This window comes from Equus asinus, chromosome 26 (genome assembly GCF_041296235.1).
Source record: "Equus asinus isolate D_3611 breed Donkey chromosome 26, EquAss-T2T_v2, whole genome shotgun sequence".
Taxonomy (NCBI): domain Eukaryota; kingdom Metazoa; phylum Chordata; class Mammalia; order Perissodactyla; family Equidae; genus Equus; species Equus asinus.
Window position 1 is genome coordinate 23,983,310 of NC_091815.1, and position 14,948 is coordinate 23,998,257.

The window sequence follows — 14,948 nt, forward strand, 5'->3', positions numbered from 1 at the left end:
CTTTGTAGCAGAGGTCCTTGGGTAGAAAAGGGAAGGAAAGTTTTCTCAGCTGGGTCGGCCGCATCCCCCCAGGCTGCTTTCTCCTTGCACTCCCCGTCACTCTGCCCACTGCAACACCCCTCGGTTGCCCGGTCTTCTGAGTGTTTGTTTCTTACTCAGTGACTGCCCCTGAGTAGAGGCCTTACCTCTCTGGGTCAGGGGAGGGAGTCATCGATGAATGGCTCGTTAAAGCCCACTGCTGCCACATTCCTGGCTGCTGAGGTCACCTCCTGAACAATATCCATCATTCATTCACCCAGCCACCCCACATCCTGGCAACTGGGAGGGGTCCCTGTGACACAGGAAGGACTTTATGACCAGCCACGCTCAGCCTCCTCCCTCTCCCCCAGCACTCAGAGTGACAAAGCAGAAACAGCCCTGGGGCCCCTCTGAAGCTTGTCTCCCCAGGGGCCTCTCAGGCCTCGGCACAGGGAGCCGGGGCAGTGGGTCCCAAACGAGCCAACAAGCTCGTCTTTCTCTCTGCCACCCTCCCTCTCCCCCACTCACACCCTGTGCTATTTGAGTACCCAGAGAAACAGCTTCAACAGGCTGCCCGTGCGCAGAGGCGAGTTCTGAAGGCTCTTGTCTGTGGTTTATTTCACGTGTGTTCTCAAAGGCAGACAGTCCACATCCTTCCTCGCGAGAGAGGCGAGGGCTGCGTGCAGGCTCCCTTCACAGGATGGCAGGGCCACCACTGGCACTGTCTTGCCTGCCTTGCACACTGGGCCCAGGCCCCCCTTGAAGAATCAGCTCTTCCCGCCCGACTCACACTGTCAGTTGTCCTCCAGCTCGGGCACTGAGGGGCCGCCGGGGCCCTTCTTGACTCACTTCTGCCAGATGCACTCTGCCAGGCCCGTGCCAAGCACTCTACTCAGACGTTGCAGAATCAGTGGCCACCCCGTGTTTGCATTTATTAGCTGTGTGACCCTGGGCTAGTCACTCAGTCTCTGCCTGCCTCAGTTTCTTCATCTGTAAAATGGAGATGATAACATCTCATGTCATCATGGGGTTGGAGGTCCTATAGAGTTACTCTGTGTAAATAGTAAGAACTGGCAATTAGCAGTTCTTGCATAATTATCTTTAGCATCCCCCCCCCCCCCCAATCAGAATGTAAATTTTGTGTCTGTTGCTTCCTCCCATGCCCGGTACCTAACAGGGACTCCGAGTCAGCGTTTGTCTGCCAGGTGAGTGTTGAGTGCCTCTCAGGTGAGGCGCTGGGGGCAGGGCCACCCCTCAGAGTCAGTGCTGCCCCTGGAAAATGCCCTTGACAGTAAAACCCAGAAGAGCTCAAAGTTCTTTGCCTTTCCCTCCTCCCACAGAGGGCCAGTAGCTCTCGGTGCCCCCAAATGAAACTGAAACCTTGAGCTTGCATTTCTCAGTCGTGACAGTCAGCATCTCCGACACGGCTGTTCTGCTTCCTTCTCCTGCCAAGTTCCTCTCGCTACCCTCTTTTCTTCCCACTCATTACACGTTGACCCTTGCCCCCTTCAGCTGGGTCCCCACACAGCAGCAGCCAGCGTGACCTTGTGAAGGCCCAAAGAATGAGGGCAGTCCTGCCAGCCTCGCAGCACAGCTTTCTATCCCTCATTCCCTTCTTTCTTCTCTGTCCCCACTGCTGGAGGGCCTTTGCACATGCTGTCCCTATTCTCTCTCATTAACTCATTCCCAGTCCGATCAGGGTTTGAGAATCTCCTCCCAGGGAAATTTCCCCGTGTCTGCCCTGCCGCTAGATCAGGAGCTGTCCCTTCGCGTGCTGAACACTCTCCTCCACTCCCGTTCTGGGGAGGGGGTGGGGGAGGGCAAACGCAGCATGGTACCTCAGAGCTTGGCCTCTGGACCACAGCACCTGGCTTTAAATCCAGCTCTGTGACTCTCCAGGTGCCTGCCTGACTGTGGCCAAGTCACTTCGCCTCTCAGACCCTTGGTCTCCTCATCTGTCAAATGAGGCAACCACCTCACAAGAGAGTGAGGATGTGAGCACTTAGCATGTGGCAGGGTGCCTGGTGTAGCGTCCGGCACAGAGTCGGCTCTGTCGTGGTGGTAGCTGTGCTTGTTACTATCAGCACTTTCCCTAAGGGCGTCACTTCTGCAGTGGAGTCAGTGCTTGGTCACTGAGATCCTCTCCCTCAGCAGACTGGGGGCTCCAGGGAGTGCTGCCTGGGTCCGCTTTTGCTCCCACGACATACTTGGCACAGGACCTGGCCCTAGATCGACACTCAGCCATCGCCTGTCGAGGGAATGGGTGTGGCCTGACCCCACGGTGGTCTAGGCCATCGAGGAGTCGGCGGTGGGCTCTCGCTCATGCTCTGAGAATTCTGCGTGGTCAAGGGGGGACAGTGGGCACATGAGGCCTCCATCTGTGGACCCCCCCATCTCCGCCTGAACCAGGTTGGGAGAGGGAGTGTGTAAGGATATTATTTTTGTAACCCACTAGGAAGAGCTATGACTTGTTAACATTCCAGCTCCAGCTTCTCCTCACCAGTCACACAGTGTGGAGAAGTGGCCGTCCAGGGTTGGCCTGTCCCCGAGGGTGGACTCGAGGTCGTGCTCTCTTGCCCAGAGCTCAGGGGTTCCTGTTCTGTGCATGCCAGGTTCTGGTGGGAGTTCCTCCTGCCCACGCAAGCCGGGTGAGTGCGTCTTCTCCCCGAGCACCTGCTCTGTGTTCCGCTTGGGGCTCTGCCTGCTTGCAGCCAGGCTGACAGAGTGCATGGCAGAGTCACCGTTGATTCCAAAACAGGCCTTTCCTCGACACGTGAACGACACCGAGCACTTGATCTGGGCCAGGCACCGTCGTCGGTGATTTACTGGCATGGTCTTGTTTAGTCTTCGTTTAAGAGGAGAGATTATTGCCTCCACTTCATCAGCGAGGACTCTGAGGCTCACTGTGTGCCCGGGGTTACCCCGCTGGCTGGTTGCCTCAGTGGTAGAGGTGAGATCTGAACCCAGGTCTGTGTGAGCCCCAGGCCAGAGCTCTTGTTTGGTGCCCAGAGAAGATGAGCAAAGGCGTGGAGGTGGCACGGGTTTGGAGGGCAGGTAGTGCAATGACCAGGTGAGGACAGGCAGCCTGGACCGGACAAGGCGAGGTTTGTCCAGAGCCCCGCACGTTGAGTGGGGGCTGTCTTGAGAGGGTGTCCTGCAATCTTCTTTCTGCTGCAAACCATGGGGATGGGGTAAGGGTCTTTGCAGAGAGCCCAGATCCCACCCTTCCCAGGGATTGAGTGGGGAGTGGCGGGTGTGGACGTGTGTGTGCGCACGGTTCTCTGGCATGCACTTTATGCCAGGCACTGGGTCGGATGCTTTAAAGGATGTTCCCCCCATTTAATCCTCCAGCAACAACAGGAGGTAGATTGTAATGAGTCCATTCTACAGAGAAGGGAACTGAGATATGAGTAGGTCAGCTCACTTGCTTGCACACAGAACAAGTAAGCCGAGGAGCTGGCATTCTGACACAGCCCTGTGCCCTTCAGAGCATGCAGGCCTCGCCAGGCAGGCCAGTTGGCTGAGTGGTATGGAACCTGCAGACCAGGGGCCCAGATCTTGGCCCCAGCGGCACCAGAGCCTCAGGGGGCTCGCCCTCTGGGAACTGCCCTCCTGCAGCCTCAGTCGTGGGATCTGATTGGCTACTTTGCAGCCCAACAGCATCTTCCAGGCAGGTGTGAGAGCAGAGGCCCAGCATCCACTGCCACTTCCTGTCCCGGCCCGGTCTGCTGCCTTGCTGCCCAGGGCAGCTGAGTTCCAAGTGCGCTGCTGTCCACCACCAAGGTTAGAAAGGCACGTGAGATGGGAGACGGAATTCCTACCCGCTGGGAGCGTGCACCTGTGCACAGAACACCCAGGAAGACCCCACACGACTGGAGAATGCTGTCAGAGAGATGCTGAGGGCTGTGTGTGGTGGCGAGGGCTGCCAGGGAGCAGAGAAAGTGCTCTGTGGAAGAGGCGGGATTTTCGGAGAAGAGAGGTCTGGGGGCAGGGACGTCCAGAGGACTGCCATCGATTCACCTGCCATGTGCATTGTTGCCTCAAATCCTCCCCTGACCTTGCCCGGGTGGTGTCTTTATCGCCACATGACAGATGAGGAAACGGACGTTAGGAAGGTTGGGTAACTTGCCCCCGTGAGTGTGCAACCAACAGGCTGGCCCTGGTTACTCTGGGTTCCGAGTCGTGGGAAGAAGCGTGGGAAAGGCGGTGGGGCCAGCAGTACCCGCATCCCCTGATGAGAACCTGCTTGGCGGCCGGAGCTCAGAGCAGCTCACAGTGGTGGGGAGCAGAGGACAGTACTGACGCCTGAGAGAGCAGGGAGAGGGGTGCTGTGCTGAGAGCTGGGGGCGGCTGGAGGAGCGGCTCTTCGTGCGACTTTGAGGGATGGGTGGGAGCCGGCTCAGGCGACGCGGGAGCAGGGCACAGGCGGCCTTGGCTGAAGGAATAACCTCCCGGGGGGAGTCCTCTGTTTCATTAGCAGGCCTCTTTTATGTTGCGAGAGGCAGGATGGCGTGCCCTGGCCTGAACACAGAGCACCCCCCACCGCCCCAGGTTTGGAAGGAAGCCTCGTGCCAGGCCTGGCTGTGGAGCAGCGTGTTAATTAGGCGGCCCCTTTGTCCGGGAGGGGCCTTGTGTTCGTGTCTCAATGAGCAGGCTGGTGACAGTTGTCAAAACACATGGTGCTCGGCCAGAGCTCCGCGGAAGCCCTCACTCCGCGGCCCCCGCCTGCACCAGGCTCGGAGTGTGCCCTTGCGCCATCCGGCTGTCTGCCCGCGTCCACCCGGGCCCTGCAGGTTGAGGGGGCGGGGGACAGAGGTTGGGGCTCCCCTGAGAAACAGGCGTGGGCTTTTTCCCAGACCCTGCTGCCCAGGCCGAGCAGGCCGGTTCCCCAGGAGGCGTCTGGACCTGTCCGCGTGGACTCACATGACAGGTTGCCCGGGTGCTGACATCTGATAACGTGCCCCAGCCGGCGGGGGGCAGGGTGGCCCGGGCCCTGTGCTTGGTGTTCTGTGTTCCAGTTTGGAGTTTGGACTTCTCGTTTATGGCCGTTTCTACCCCAAAGTACCCTTTCGCCTTCCAAAGTCTGCTTGCCTTGTGTTCCACAGAAACTTCCTCCTCCCATGAGGCTGCCTAAGCCTGCTGGGGTGGGTGCCCGCCTCCCCGTGCCTTCCAGCCCCTCTAAAACACTCTGAAACTTAAGATTTGCAAGTGGAGTATTCTCTGGGGAACAGAGGGTGTCTGGCATGTAGGGAAACAGACTGTGTGGGGTGTGCATAGGGCTCAGGGTCTGTGCCCCTGGCCTTTCAGGAGCTGCCCACTGTTGGGCCACCAGAGCTCTAAGAGGCTGACTTGAGGAAACCTTGAATTTACAGGAGGCTTCTGTTTTCCAACTGCTTTCCTGTCCCAGGTCATCTCTGTGCCAGCGATGGGGAATTGCTGCCCAAGCTCCTGCCTGGTGGCGGGCGGAAGCCAGCGCTGGCTGGGCCTTGTGGTCGGGTCTGCCCCCTGGGTGGCATGATAGCTGGTGCGTCTGTCCGAGAGCATGGCCCTGGCTCTCGTTTCCACTCTCGGGGCCTGGTGCCGTCAGGCTTGCAGGACTGGGCGAGCACACAGGCCGTGGCGCCTTTGACGTGTGTACTGGGTTCACTCAAGGCATTGTGGAGAGAGCACTTGTGCCAAGGGTGACAGGCTCGGGTCCAGTCCGTGCCCTGCTGTGTGTCCCCCGGTGATCATGGGGTGGGTCTGTTAACTCTCCTGAGCCTCTGTTTCCTCAGATTGACCTGCCTGGATCTCAGTAAAGACCAGAAACAGTGTGCGTGAAGGGTGGAGCCGAGGGAGGGCCCCATGGTGGCTGCTGTTGTCCTGGGGTCAGGGCTGTAGCCCAGCCCTTTGGCTGGAGAACCCCAACAGCCACGCTGACCCTCTGGACCTCTCTGTTCTATTCCCTAGACCTTCACAGCCTGGTGCAACTCCCACCTGCGGAAGGCCGGCACGCAGATCGAGAACATCGACGAGGACTTCCGAGATGGCCTGAAGCTCATGCTCCTCCTGGAAGTCATTTCGGGTGAGGCTCCTCTCCTGCCAAGCGCATCGCACCCCGAGCGGGGCCTGTGCAGCTGTGCCGCTGCTGCTGGGAGGAGAGCGAGGCCTTTGACGGCTGCGGGAGCAGGGGGTCTGGGCATCGCTGCTGGTGCAGGCCAGAGTGCCGGGGCAGCAGGCTCCAGAGAGCTCTGGGGACCCTAAAGCTTCTGTGCTTCTCTCTCTCTCTCCCCGTTTCTCGGTGCTCGGCTCTCAGGGGAACGGTTACCCAAGCCGGAGCGGGGCAAGATGCGAGTGCACAAGATCAACAATGTGAACAAGGCGCTGGACTTCATCGCCAGCAAGGGGGTCAAGCTGGTCTCCATTGGGGCCGAAGGTGAGCTGGGCTGCGGGCCTCCATTCCTGACCTGCAGGCTCTGAGGTCCGGCCTCTGCGTTCTGAACAGAAGTCGTGTTGGTGGCAGAACACTTGGGGTGCTTAGAGCCCCAATGAGTATTCATCAGTGACCGTCCTCCATGTGACGTAGGCCCCACCAGCTCCCCCTCCCTGCACCCACAGCTCCATCCCGTCCGAGTGTGGGGTCGGGTGCTCCGGTCGTGCGGGGCAGGCTGCTGCTGCGGTGAGAGGAATGGCTTTGACTCAGACCCTGGACGCCCTCCCCATGCTGGGCCTGAGAGACATTGACAGATGGTGGCAGGGCCTCTCTCAGTGCCGGGAGCACCTTTGCCCCTAGGCCCTGCCTGGTGTCTGTGGGCAGACGGGAACACAGAGGAGAGAGGGCACGGGAGGCCTGGGGTCAGTGTCAGGGCTCCGGGGCAGGGAGTGCGGGCCCAAAGGTCAATGCCCAGACCCTGCTGGGCACACTGGCTGGGAGAGTTTGACCTCTGGCTGGATACCCAGGGTCCCTGTCTGCCCCGTGGGGACACCCAGAACTGTGATCCTCCCTTCAGGCCCTCCCTCAGAGTGACAACGGCTGTCCCTCAGCAGTGGGCTGCCGTGTCGAGCTCACAGGCACTTTGGGAGATGAGGCGAGGCCTGATGGAGCCCAGCAGCTCCCCGTCAGCCCCGCTCGCAGTCCTGCTCAGTAGACGGAGCAGGGTTTCCTCCGCCTCGACGTCCATGTTGTCCCAGCTTTTAGAAAAACAAAGGAAACTAATTGCCGTTAATGACAGGGCTCAGAGAGTTTGGCCCAGACTCTAGACCAGAACGCATGTACGGCGTTCCAAGGCTCTGCTCCTGCTGGGGACCTCTCGGGGAGGGGCGCCAAGCCCCACATGCCACTGTCGAGGGGGCTGGTGTTTGTTTAGAAAAATCAAAACCCCAAAATCCAGTCAGGCCCTGAGAATTTCTGTCCTTCATGGATGTTTCCTCCTGGCTGCCCTCCAGCCTTCTGCTTCTCGCAGCTGCGTCTGTGTTGCTCACATGCTAGCCCGTGAATGCGGAGGTTAGAGGAGAGACCGGGCAGTCATCAGTCTTCATCTGGAGAAAAACTCAGTCTGAAAATGTCCTCTGTCCGTGCCCGAATGGGTTCACTCCCAGCCCCTGGGACCATCGGCCTTGGGACAGAGCTGGGGGCAGCCTACGGGAGGCACTGGAGGGCTTGGGGACCCGAGAGCCCTGCCCGCAGCCGCCCCCTCTCCCGGCCCTCCCTCAGGTGTCGGCAGTTGCAGGAACAGGCTTCCCGGTGGGGGTTATGAGAAGGGACGGGGGTCGGAAGCACAGCTGCATGTCCGAGGAGCAGCTGGTGGCTGTGCCATGAGAGAAGCCAGCTTCCTCGCCTCACAGGAGCTCTCTGAGCCCTCTGAGACCGGCTGCCTCGTGTAACCGGGGGTGCAGGAGCTGCGACCTCCTCTCCAGACTGTGCCCATCCCCGGCGTACATCTCCTGAGGGAATCTCTCCTCTGCCCTGGGCTGGGGCGGGCCTGGGGCTCTGCCTTGTTTCCAGCCCTGGGAAAGGATGGGGACAGACACTGTGTCCCCCCTGCTCTGGGCAGCAGGCTGAGCCTATCTCCTTATCCTGAAGCTCTAAAGCCAAAGCTGCCCTCAGCCCGCAGCTTGGCCGTGGGGAGCTTCTCCACTGTGGCTGATGGAGCCCCTACCCTCTCCTCTCCAGGGTGTCCTTGGGGAAGGGTGGCCCCATCCTCTGGGTGACACTATGGCTCCTTTCCAGTCAAGGGTTCTCGAGGGTCAGTGAGCAGGTCTCCTGATGTGCCCTCCGTTGTCCCTGCCTTCTTCCTGCGTCTGGTGTGCTGCATGTGGGCAGAGGCAAAGGACCACCAGGGGCACTTCTGGCAGCAGACGCTGAGCCACGCCCGCTCACCCTCTTCCCTCACCTGTCAGTGGACACAGGGGGCCCTGAGTGTGGGAGGGATGAGTTCTCTCTAGGTTGCTGAAGCTGGAGCCTGTGTGGTCCAGAACCTCCCCTCTTACCTGCACAAGTGAGAGAGGGGTTGGGTTTCCGTTAGTCAGGAAGGCCTGTGCCTGGAGCTGGGCCTGGTGTCCCCGCTCTTCCCTTCCTGCAGTGTCGCATCTTTCCTGGGGGCTGGGCCCAGGTCCTGGGGGTACCGTCATGATCATGAAGAGACAGTGAACACATAATCAGACTGACAGATCCACGCCAGAAAATGGCGATCCGTGTGTGAGGGCAGGGCAGGTGCGGGGGAGGACCAGGAGGGGCACGGGGAGGTCGGGGGCCGTTCTGAAGCATGACGAGTAAGCAGAGGCTGGCAGGACGGGAAGGACCAGTCGTCTGAGGAAGGAGGGTCCAGGTGTGCTCTGGGTGGACAGAGGTGGGAGGTCCTTAAGGCAAGAAAGAGACTGGCTTGCCAAAAGGACGCAGCTAGAGAGCACAGGGAGGTGGGCCGGGTCCCTCAGGGCGGCCTTGTAAGCCGGACTCTGGAACATGGGCTCTGTTTTTGGCGTCTCAGTGGAGCTTTAGGTAGGCGAGTGACTCAATCTGTCACAGCTTTTAAAATGACCACCTGGCTGCTGTGTAGAGGAGGGTGCAGGGGGGTGCAGCAGGCACTGCGTTGAGCTCTGGGGGAGACGATAGTGGCTTAGACAAAGGTGGCAGCAGTGAGGTTGGAGGGAAGTGGACAGATTCTCAGCAGAGAGTAGTGCAGTGCACCCGCTGGGGGAGACATGCCCACAAAGGCCCATAAATGCACGATGGAGGTATGCGCAGAGGCCAGGGCTGCAGGCTGGCTTCGGGACAGGCCTTGGTCAGGAGCAGCATCCTGAGCTGGATCAAGACAGTGAGCAGGGTGGGCGGAGATGAGGCCTGCAGAGCTGAGGACACGTGCACAGAAGCCCGAAGGTGCTAAGCAGTGGAAGGGTTTGGGGCCAGTGCTTCCCAGAGCATTCAGGGGACTCTGTCTCCTGGGTGCTCGGGGGGGACAGACAGTTGGAGCCAGTCTCTAGACAGGGCCAGAGGGCTGCCTGAGGGGTCTCTCTCTGGTGTAACAGCTGTCTCACCCTCTGCCCCCTTTCCCGCATGCAGAGATCGTGGACGGCAACGCAAAGATGACCCTGGGAATGATCTGGACCATCATCCTCAGGTTCGCCATCCAGGATATCTCTGTGGAAGGTGAGAGCCAGGAGCCTGCTGACCAGCAGGCTTTCTCCCCACCCCACACTCACCCAATCTCGGCAAGTTAGATCAGCGTTTGGGCGTCTGGTCCTCATGCTTCCAGCCTCTCCCCTGTCTCCTGGCATCACTCACAGTGCTGGCCCTGCCCAGGAGTGGTTAGTGGAGCGGCTGGCCTAGGCTGCAGGCGAATGGGGTCCCCCTCCAGCCTCCATGTCGGTGGACTCCTCACCACCCTCGTCAGGCAGGCCTGCTTGGCCCCCTTTTACATTCAAGGAACTGAGTCACCGAGCAGCCTAGTGGTGGAGTCAGGCCTGGCTTGGTTCTCCTGGGCGTCAGTGCCGACATATTTCTGCTTGACACCCCCACCCTCAGCCCTTTGCCTCCATGGACCTGGGGTCAGTCCAGGCCACCCAGGAATGAGCCGCTTTACTTTACTTTCCTGTACGCACCACAGGAGGAGGAAAGCCCCCCAAGCCAGCATGTAGAGGGGGCTTCTGGGGACAGGCCACAGCGGTGAACAGGACAGATGTGTTCCCTGCCCTCGTAGCAGGCCAGTCTGTCAGGGAGAGTTAGAGCTGTCCACAAGGAATGAAGGACCGCCTGGAGCCCCCACTCTGCTCCCCTGAAGCCGTGGCGAGGGCTGCGAGCCCCTGAATGGGCAGGGCCTGGGGCTCTGGCCCTCGGCTGATTCTCCCCCCAGCGCAGGGGAGGCCGAGGTGGCATCAAGGCCTGTTTGTGGTGCGTTCTGGCTGTTAAAGGCACAGGCTTTGCGGTCAGACACATAGCATAGGTTCAGGCCCTGATGTCCTGTCGTTGCCACTTCCTGGGGTGACCCCGGGCAAGTGGCTTCTCAGGGCCGTGCACGCGGATCGGCTTTAGGATCAGCAGAGGCCTGCCCGTATCTGGAACAGGGGCTGTTGCTCTGGGCTCTGCTGCTCTGTCGACACCCTGCCCCCGGCCTCTGTCTGACCTGGGCCCGAGCTGAAAGCGCGATCCGCCCGGGCTGGTCCCAAGGCTTTCGTTTCAAGCCGATGCTCACCGTCCTTGTGTGTTTTACAGAGACATCTGCCAAGGAAGGGCTCCTTCTCTGGTGCCAGAGGAAGACCGCCCCGTATAAGAATGTCAACGTGCAGAACTTCCACATCAGGTGAGCGCCTGCCGAGGGTCCCAGCCCACCTCCTTCCCTCGCTTCTTCCTGGGCTGCCACGCCATCCTCCCACCTGCCTCTTTTCTGTCTTTCTGTTGTCGTCTGTGAGATGCCAGCCCTCAGGGCCCTCCCCTGCCACTGGCCCCCGTGAGCTCCTTAGAAGGTCCCTGCATCCTCTCCGAGGAGGGGCAGGAGGCAGTCGCCACGCTGTCCTGGGCTGAAGGCTTTAAGGCCCGGCTCTCTGGTGGGCTTTATAGAATCTTCTTCCTCCCCAAGCAAGGAAACGTAGAGACAACAACAAAACTCTGCCTTTATTTTGACCTCGCAAGAGGGACGCGTCCTGAGAGTTGCCAGTGAATTTCGTGTTAGGAAAATGGGCTCTGTGTCCACTATGATGCACAAGACTCAGCCCCGCCATGAAGCTGCCCTCCCTCGGGAGACAGGGAAATGAGACGTGTCCACCACCACTGTAACACGAGCTAGCATGGTCAGCGCCATGTGAGATCCAGAGTGCGGGAGGCCGTGTGGCCTGCTGGTCAGGAGCGCGGCCTTGGGGTGCCCTGATCAGATCCGGCTTGGCTTGACTTCACCCCTCTGAGCCTCTGGTGTCCTCGTGGGGGATGGACCAGGGATGAGGCACACATCGGAGTGAAGAATGAGGCCTCCTGGGCCCCAGAGAGGGCCTGCTATGTCCCAGGCTCTCTGGGGCCCTGGCATTGGGGGTTGGGGACTGTTCCATCGTCCTCCCCCATAAATAGTGTGTGGTACCTCCCTGATGTCCTCTGTGTGTCTCTTTCCTTTTCCTGTCACCAACTGCCTGGTCCTCTCTGCAGTTCTCACTCATTTATTTCTTCAATTGATACAAATCTATGGAGTGCCTACCCTGTGCCAAGAGTGGGACCAAAATGAATCCTGCCCCTGGAAGGTTGCATAGGGGCCCCGTAGCTGACAAAGGCGCACAGCTGCAGGTGGCGAGGACTGCTCTGCAGATACAAGGCAGGACGAGGTCATGGACAGTGAAAAGGGGCAGCACCTCTGTCGGGGGCCCTCCTGAGGAGGTCCATTAAACCTGACCCCACAGGAACAGCCCTTAGAGGGCCTCAGGGAGGGACATGTGGCCAGTCTAGCTTGTGACCAGCATCATCTTCCTCTAAACAGAGACCCTCATGCCAAGCCACACTCACTCTGGCATTCAGCCAGCCCGAAGGTCAGGTCAGCTAAGGGGCAGAGGTCACACAGTGTAGGCCCTGGCCTCCTGCAGTGGGCCGTCTTGCCCAGCGGCCTGTCCAGGTCAGGGGAGCCTTGCATGTGCAGAGGGCAGCAGGCACGGCCCTCCCAGTAGCTGCAGTCCTGGAGTGCTCGTACGGCTGGGGTGCTGGGCTGGGCGTTCACACGTTCACTCGTTTCATCCTTACCACGGCCCTCGGAAGGAGGGACTGTTCCTCTTTTCTAGACAGGGAACCCGAGGGAGTAGATTATGGGACTTGCCCTAGGTCATGCTGACAATAAGTGGGAGAGCCAGGATTTGTGTGGCTCCAGCGGTCATACTCTTGGCTGCTGTGCCGTGCCGTCCCCCGGCAGGGCCTGGCACGCACACTCAGCTGCCCCGATAAGCAGGAATCCATCATTCCTCAAGGTGTGCGGGGCCTCTCAGCGCTCCCAGGACAGCGTGTGCGCCCTCTTCATGAGCTTTCCTTTCCGTCCACAGCTGGAAGGATGGTCTTGCCTTCAATGCCCTGATCCACCGGCACAGACCGGAGCTGATCGAGTACGACAAGCTGAGAAAGGTGTGTGTCCTTTGCGTCCTCAAGGGCCTCAGCCCGAGTCCCACCCCAACTCTCGGTCACCTCCCCCAGGCCCAGCCATCGCTGGCGTCCAGAGCTGGATCCTGGGCTCAGACGGGCAGGCTGGGAGAGCCTCGTGCCAGCTGCTGTCAGACCCCAGGCTAGATGGCTGATTCTCACCTCCCTTGTTCCCTCGGGCCCGGTCCTCTTCTCCCTCCGTGGGCACTGCAACTGCCTGGGATTATGTTGGGGCCTGGCCAGCCAGGCCTTCCAGTTCCCCTTGCTTAACTCCTAGATTCTGGAAGCCTTCTCTCTCTGCCCCTGGGGGAGGGGGTAGATGTTTCGTGGGCAGGGTCCTGTTCTGATTTGCCTACACAAAGCTTATGACCCTGTAAGACCTAGGCCCTGCCCTCGAGGAGCGCCCAGCCTCGTGGGGAAGGCAGGACAAGGTGTCCAGAGCAGACAAGCCGCATGAGGCTGTGCACGTGTGCTCAGGCCGAGGGGAGGCCGGGTGGGGGTTGACTGGGCGGGGCTGTGGAGGAGGGATAGGGCCCTGCCCAGCCAGTGGGAGGGGTCTCTGGAGGGGGAGGCAGCCTAGAGCCAGAGAGAGGGCATTCCAGGTGGGGGGCACGTGAGGGATGGTCAGGGTGGAGTGGGCTTCAATCCCATAGGCAGTGGGAGGCAGCGTGCGGGATGCTCTGGGCGCGTGGAAACGTGGAAGCCTTGGTTTGCTCCCTCCCCCCCGCCCTCCAACCCCCCCGGGGCTCTCCCAGGTCTGGACCACACTTTCTGGGTCTCAGGACAGGGGTCTGTATCTGGGGTCTCAGGGGTGGCTGGAAGTTGGAAGAAAAGAGTGCACCTGCATTTTTTTCTGGAGAAAAGGTCCATAGTTACCCCTCAAAGATTTCCAGGGGATTCCTCTTGGTAGGAATTGACTGTCTCTGGGTGTCCCCCGTCCCTGCAGCTGCACAGGTGGCTGAGAGCTGCCTAAAGGAACTTTTCCAGTCCTGTCCCTTCCCGGGTCCCACCTTCCGGGCCAGCCCTCCCTTACTCTCTTCTGCTTCTGCCTCCTGCCCCTGACGGATTTCTTCCTCCTTCCCTCGCCGACCCCCCCAGGACGACCCAGTCACCAACCTGAACAATGCCTTTGAAGTGGCCGAGAAATACCTAGACATTCCCAAGATGTTGGATGCAGAGGGTAAGTGCATCGCTTTTGTTCAGTCGACACCCTGCTTTGTGGGCGTGGCTAGCAGTAACTTCAGGAGCTGGCAGAGCCTGCCAGGATGGCTGGATGAACTTGGGTGAACTGGGGACAGTGGTGTTGCGGGGGGAGCCTGAGCAGGGCAGGCACGCTTGGGGGTGGAGAAGCTGGAAGAGGATCGGCTCTGGGGGCTGCATCTTGGTCCAGGGCCCGGGCACCTGCCTGACGGTCTTACTCTCCCTCGGGAGGGGTGCGGGTGGCCCGGAGGGCTGACTCCTGCCAACAGTGGAGGCCTCTCTCTGCCTCCCCGCCTGCCGCAGGCTCAGTGCGGAGCCCTCCGAAGGGGAGTGTTTTGTTTTTTCCTTTTCCGGCTGTGCTCCGTTTCCCAGCCATGCACCACCCCCAGCTGGGACTGGTGCCTCTGGCCTCCGGGGGCCCCTGGGGTTGTCTGTCCAGCAGACCCTTGAGGCCGTTCTCAGAGAGAGGAAGTGGCCTCATTCCAATCCGGTTCCCACAGCCTTGGCCTTTCCAGAGACCCAGGGGGCTGGGGGGCTGAGGGTGTGGCCAAGCCCACCGGAGTCACAGGGGTCACTGGATCAACTCTGAGGGTCCCTCTCCCGGGGTGGCTCTGGCCTTGGAGCCTCTGGATCCCGGGAGCCGCCCTCCCCCGCCCCTGCTGGGCGGATTAACCCTTGTTGTTCACTTGCAGACATTGTGAACACGGCCCGGCCCGACGAGAAGGCCATAATGACCTATGTGTCCAGCTTCTACCATGCCTTTTCGGGAGCGCAGAAGGTACCGGGCAGGGCCAGGCAGGCCCCCCCGCCGCCACTGCCCAATGCCGCTGCTGCCTCTCGCTCCACGCTCACTTCGTTTCTCTTGCAGACGGCAGTGGCCTCTCTCTCCGACTGGAAGCCACCCCCCAGCTCCCTGGCATTGCTGCCCATTTAGTCTTTGCTCACACTACCTCTCGAGGGCCTCTTCTGTGCCAGGCTCTGCTCTGGGCACTGAGGGTACAGTAGGGACTGAGGCAGGCAGAGTCCCTCCTCTCGTGTGGCTGACATTCTAGTGGGTGAAATAGACAGTAGGCAAGTCCTCAGAGGAGGCATTTCATGTGGTGACCAGTGCAGTAGAGAGCGTGGGACGTCATAGAGGTGCCCAGGGGCCGCA

The 14,948-nt window shown here is 60.3% G+C and overlaps 1 protein-coding gene across 5 annotated transcripts in view; it reads left to right on the forward strand.

Moving 5' to 3' along the window:
* ACTN4 (actinin alpha 4) overlaps positions 1 to 14,948 on the forward strand; it is a 71,066-nt gene that overhangs the window by 36,261 nt on the left and 19,857 nt on the right. For 3 of the 5 annotated variants that reach the window (XM_044760108.2, XM_044760111.2, XM_044760106.2), the window contains exons 2-8: positions 5,968 to 6,082; positions 6,314 to 6,433; positions 9,557 to 9,643; positions 10,706 to 10,793; positions 12,502 to 12,580; positions 13,694 to 13,775; positions 14,488 to 14,573. In XM_044760108.2, coding sequence (XP_044616043.1) covers positions 5,968 to 6,082; positions 6,314 to 6,433; positions 9,557 to 9,643; positions 10,706 to 10,793; positions 12,502 to 12,580; positions 13,694 to 13,775; positions 14,488 to 14,573 — 657 coding nt within the window. The remainder of the gene's footprint in view (positions 1 to 5,967; positions 6,083 to 6,313; positions 6,434 to 9,556; positions 9,644 to 10,705; positions 10,794 to 12,501; positions 12,581 to 13,693; positions 13,776 to 14,487; positions 14,574 to 14,948) is intronic. The other 2 variants (XM_044760109.2, XM_044760107.2) reach the window with 1 other exon arrangement.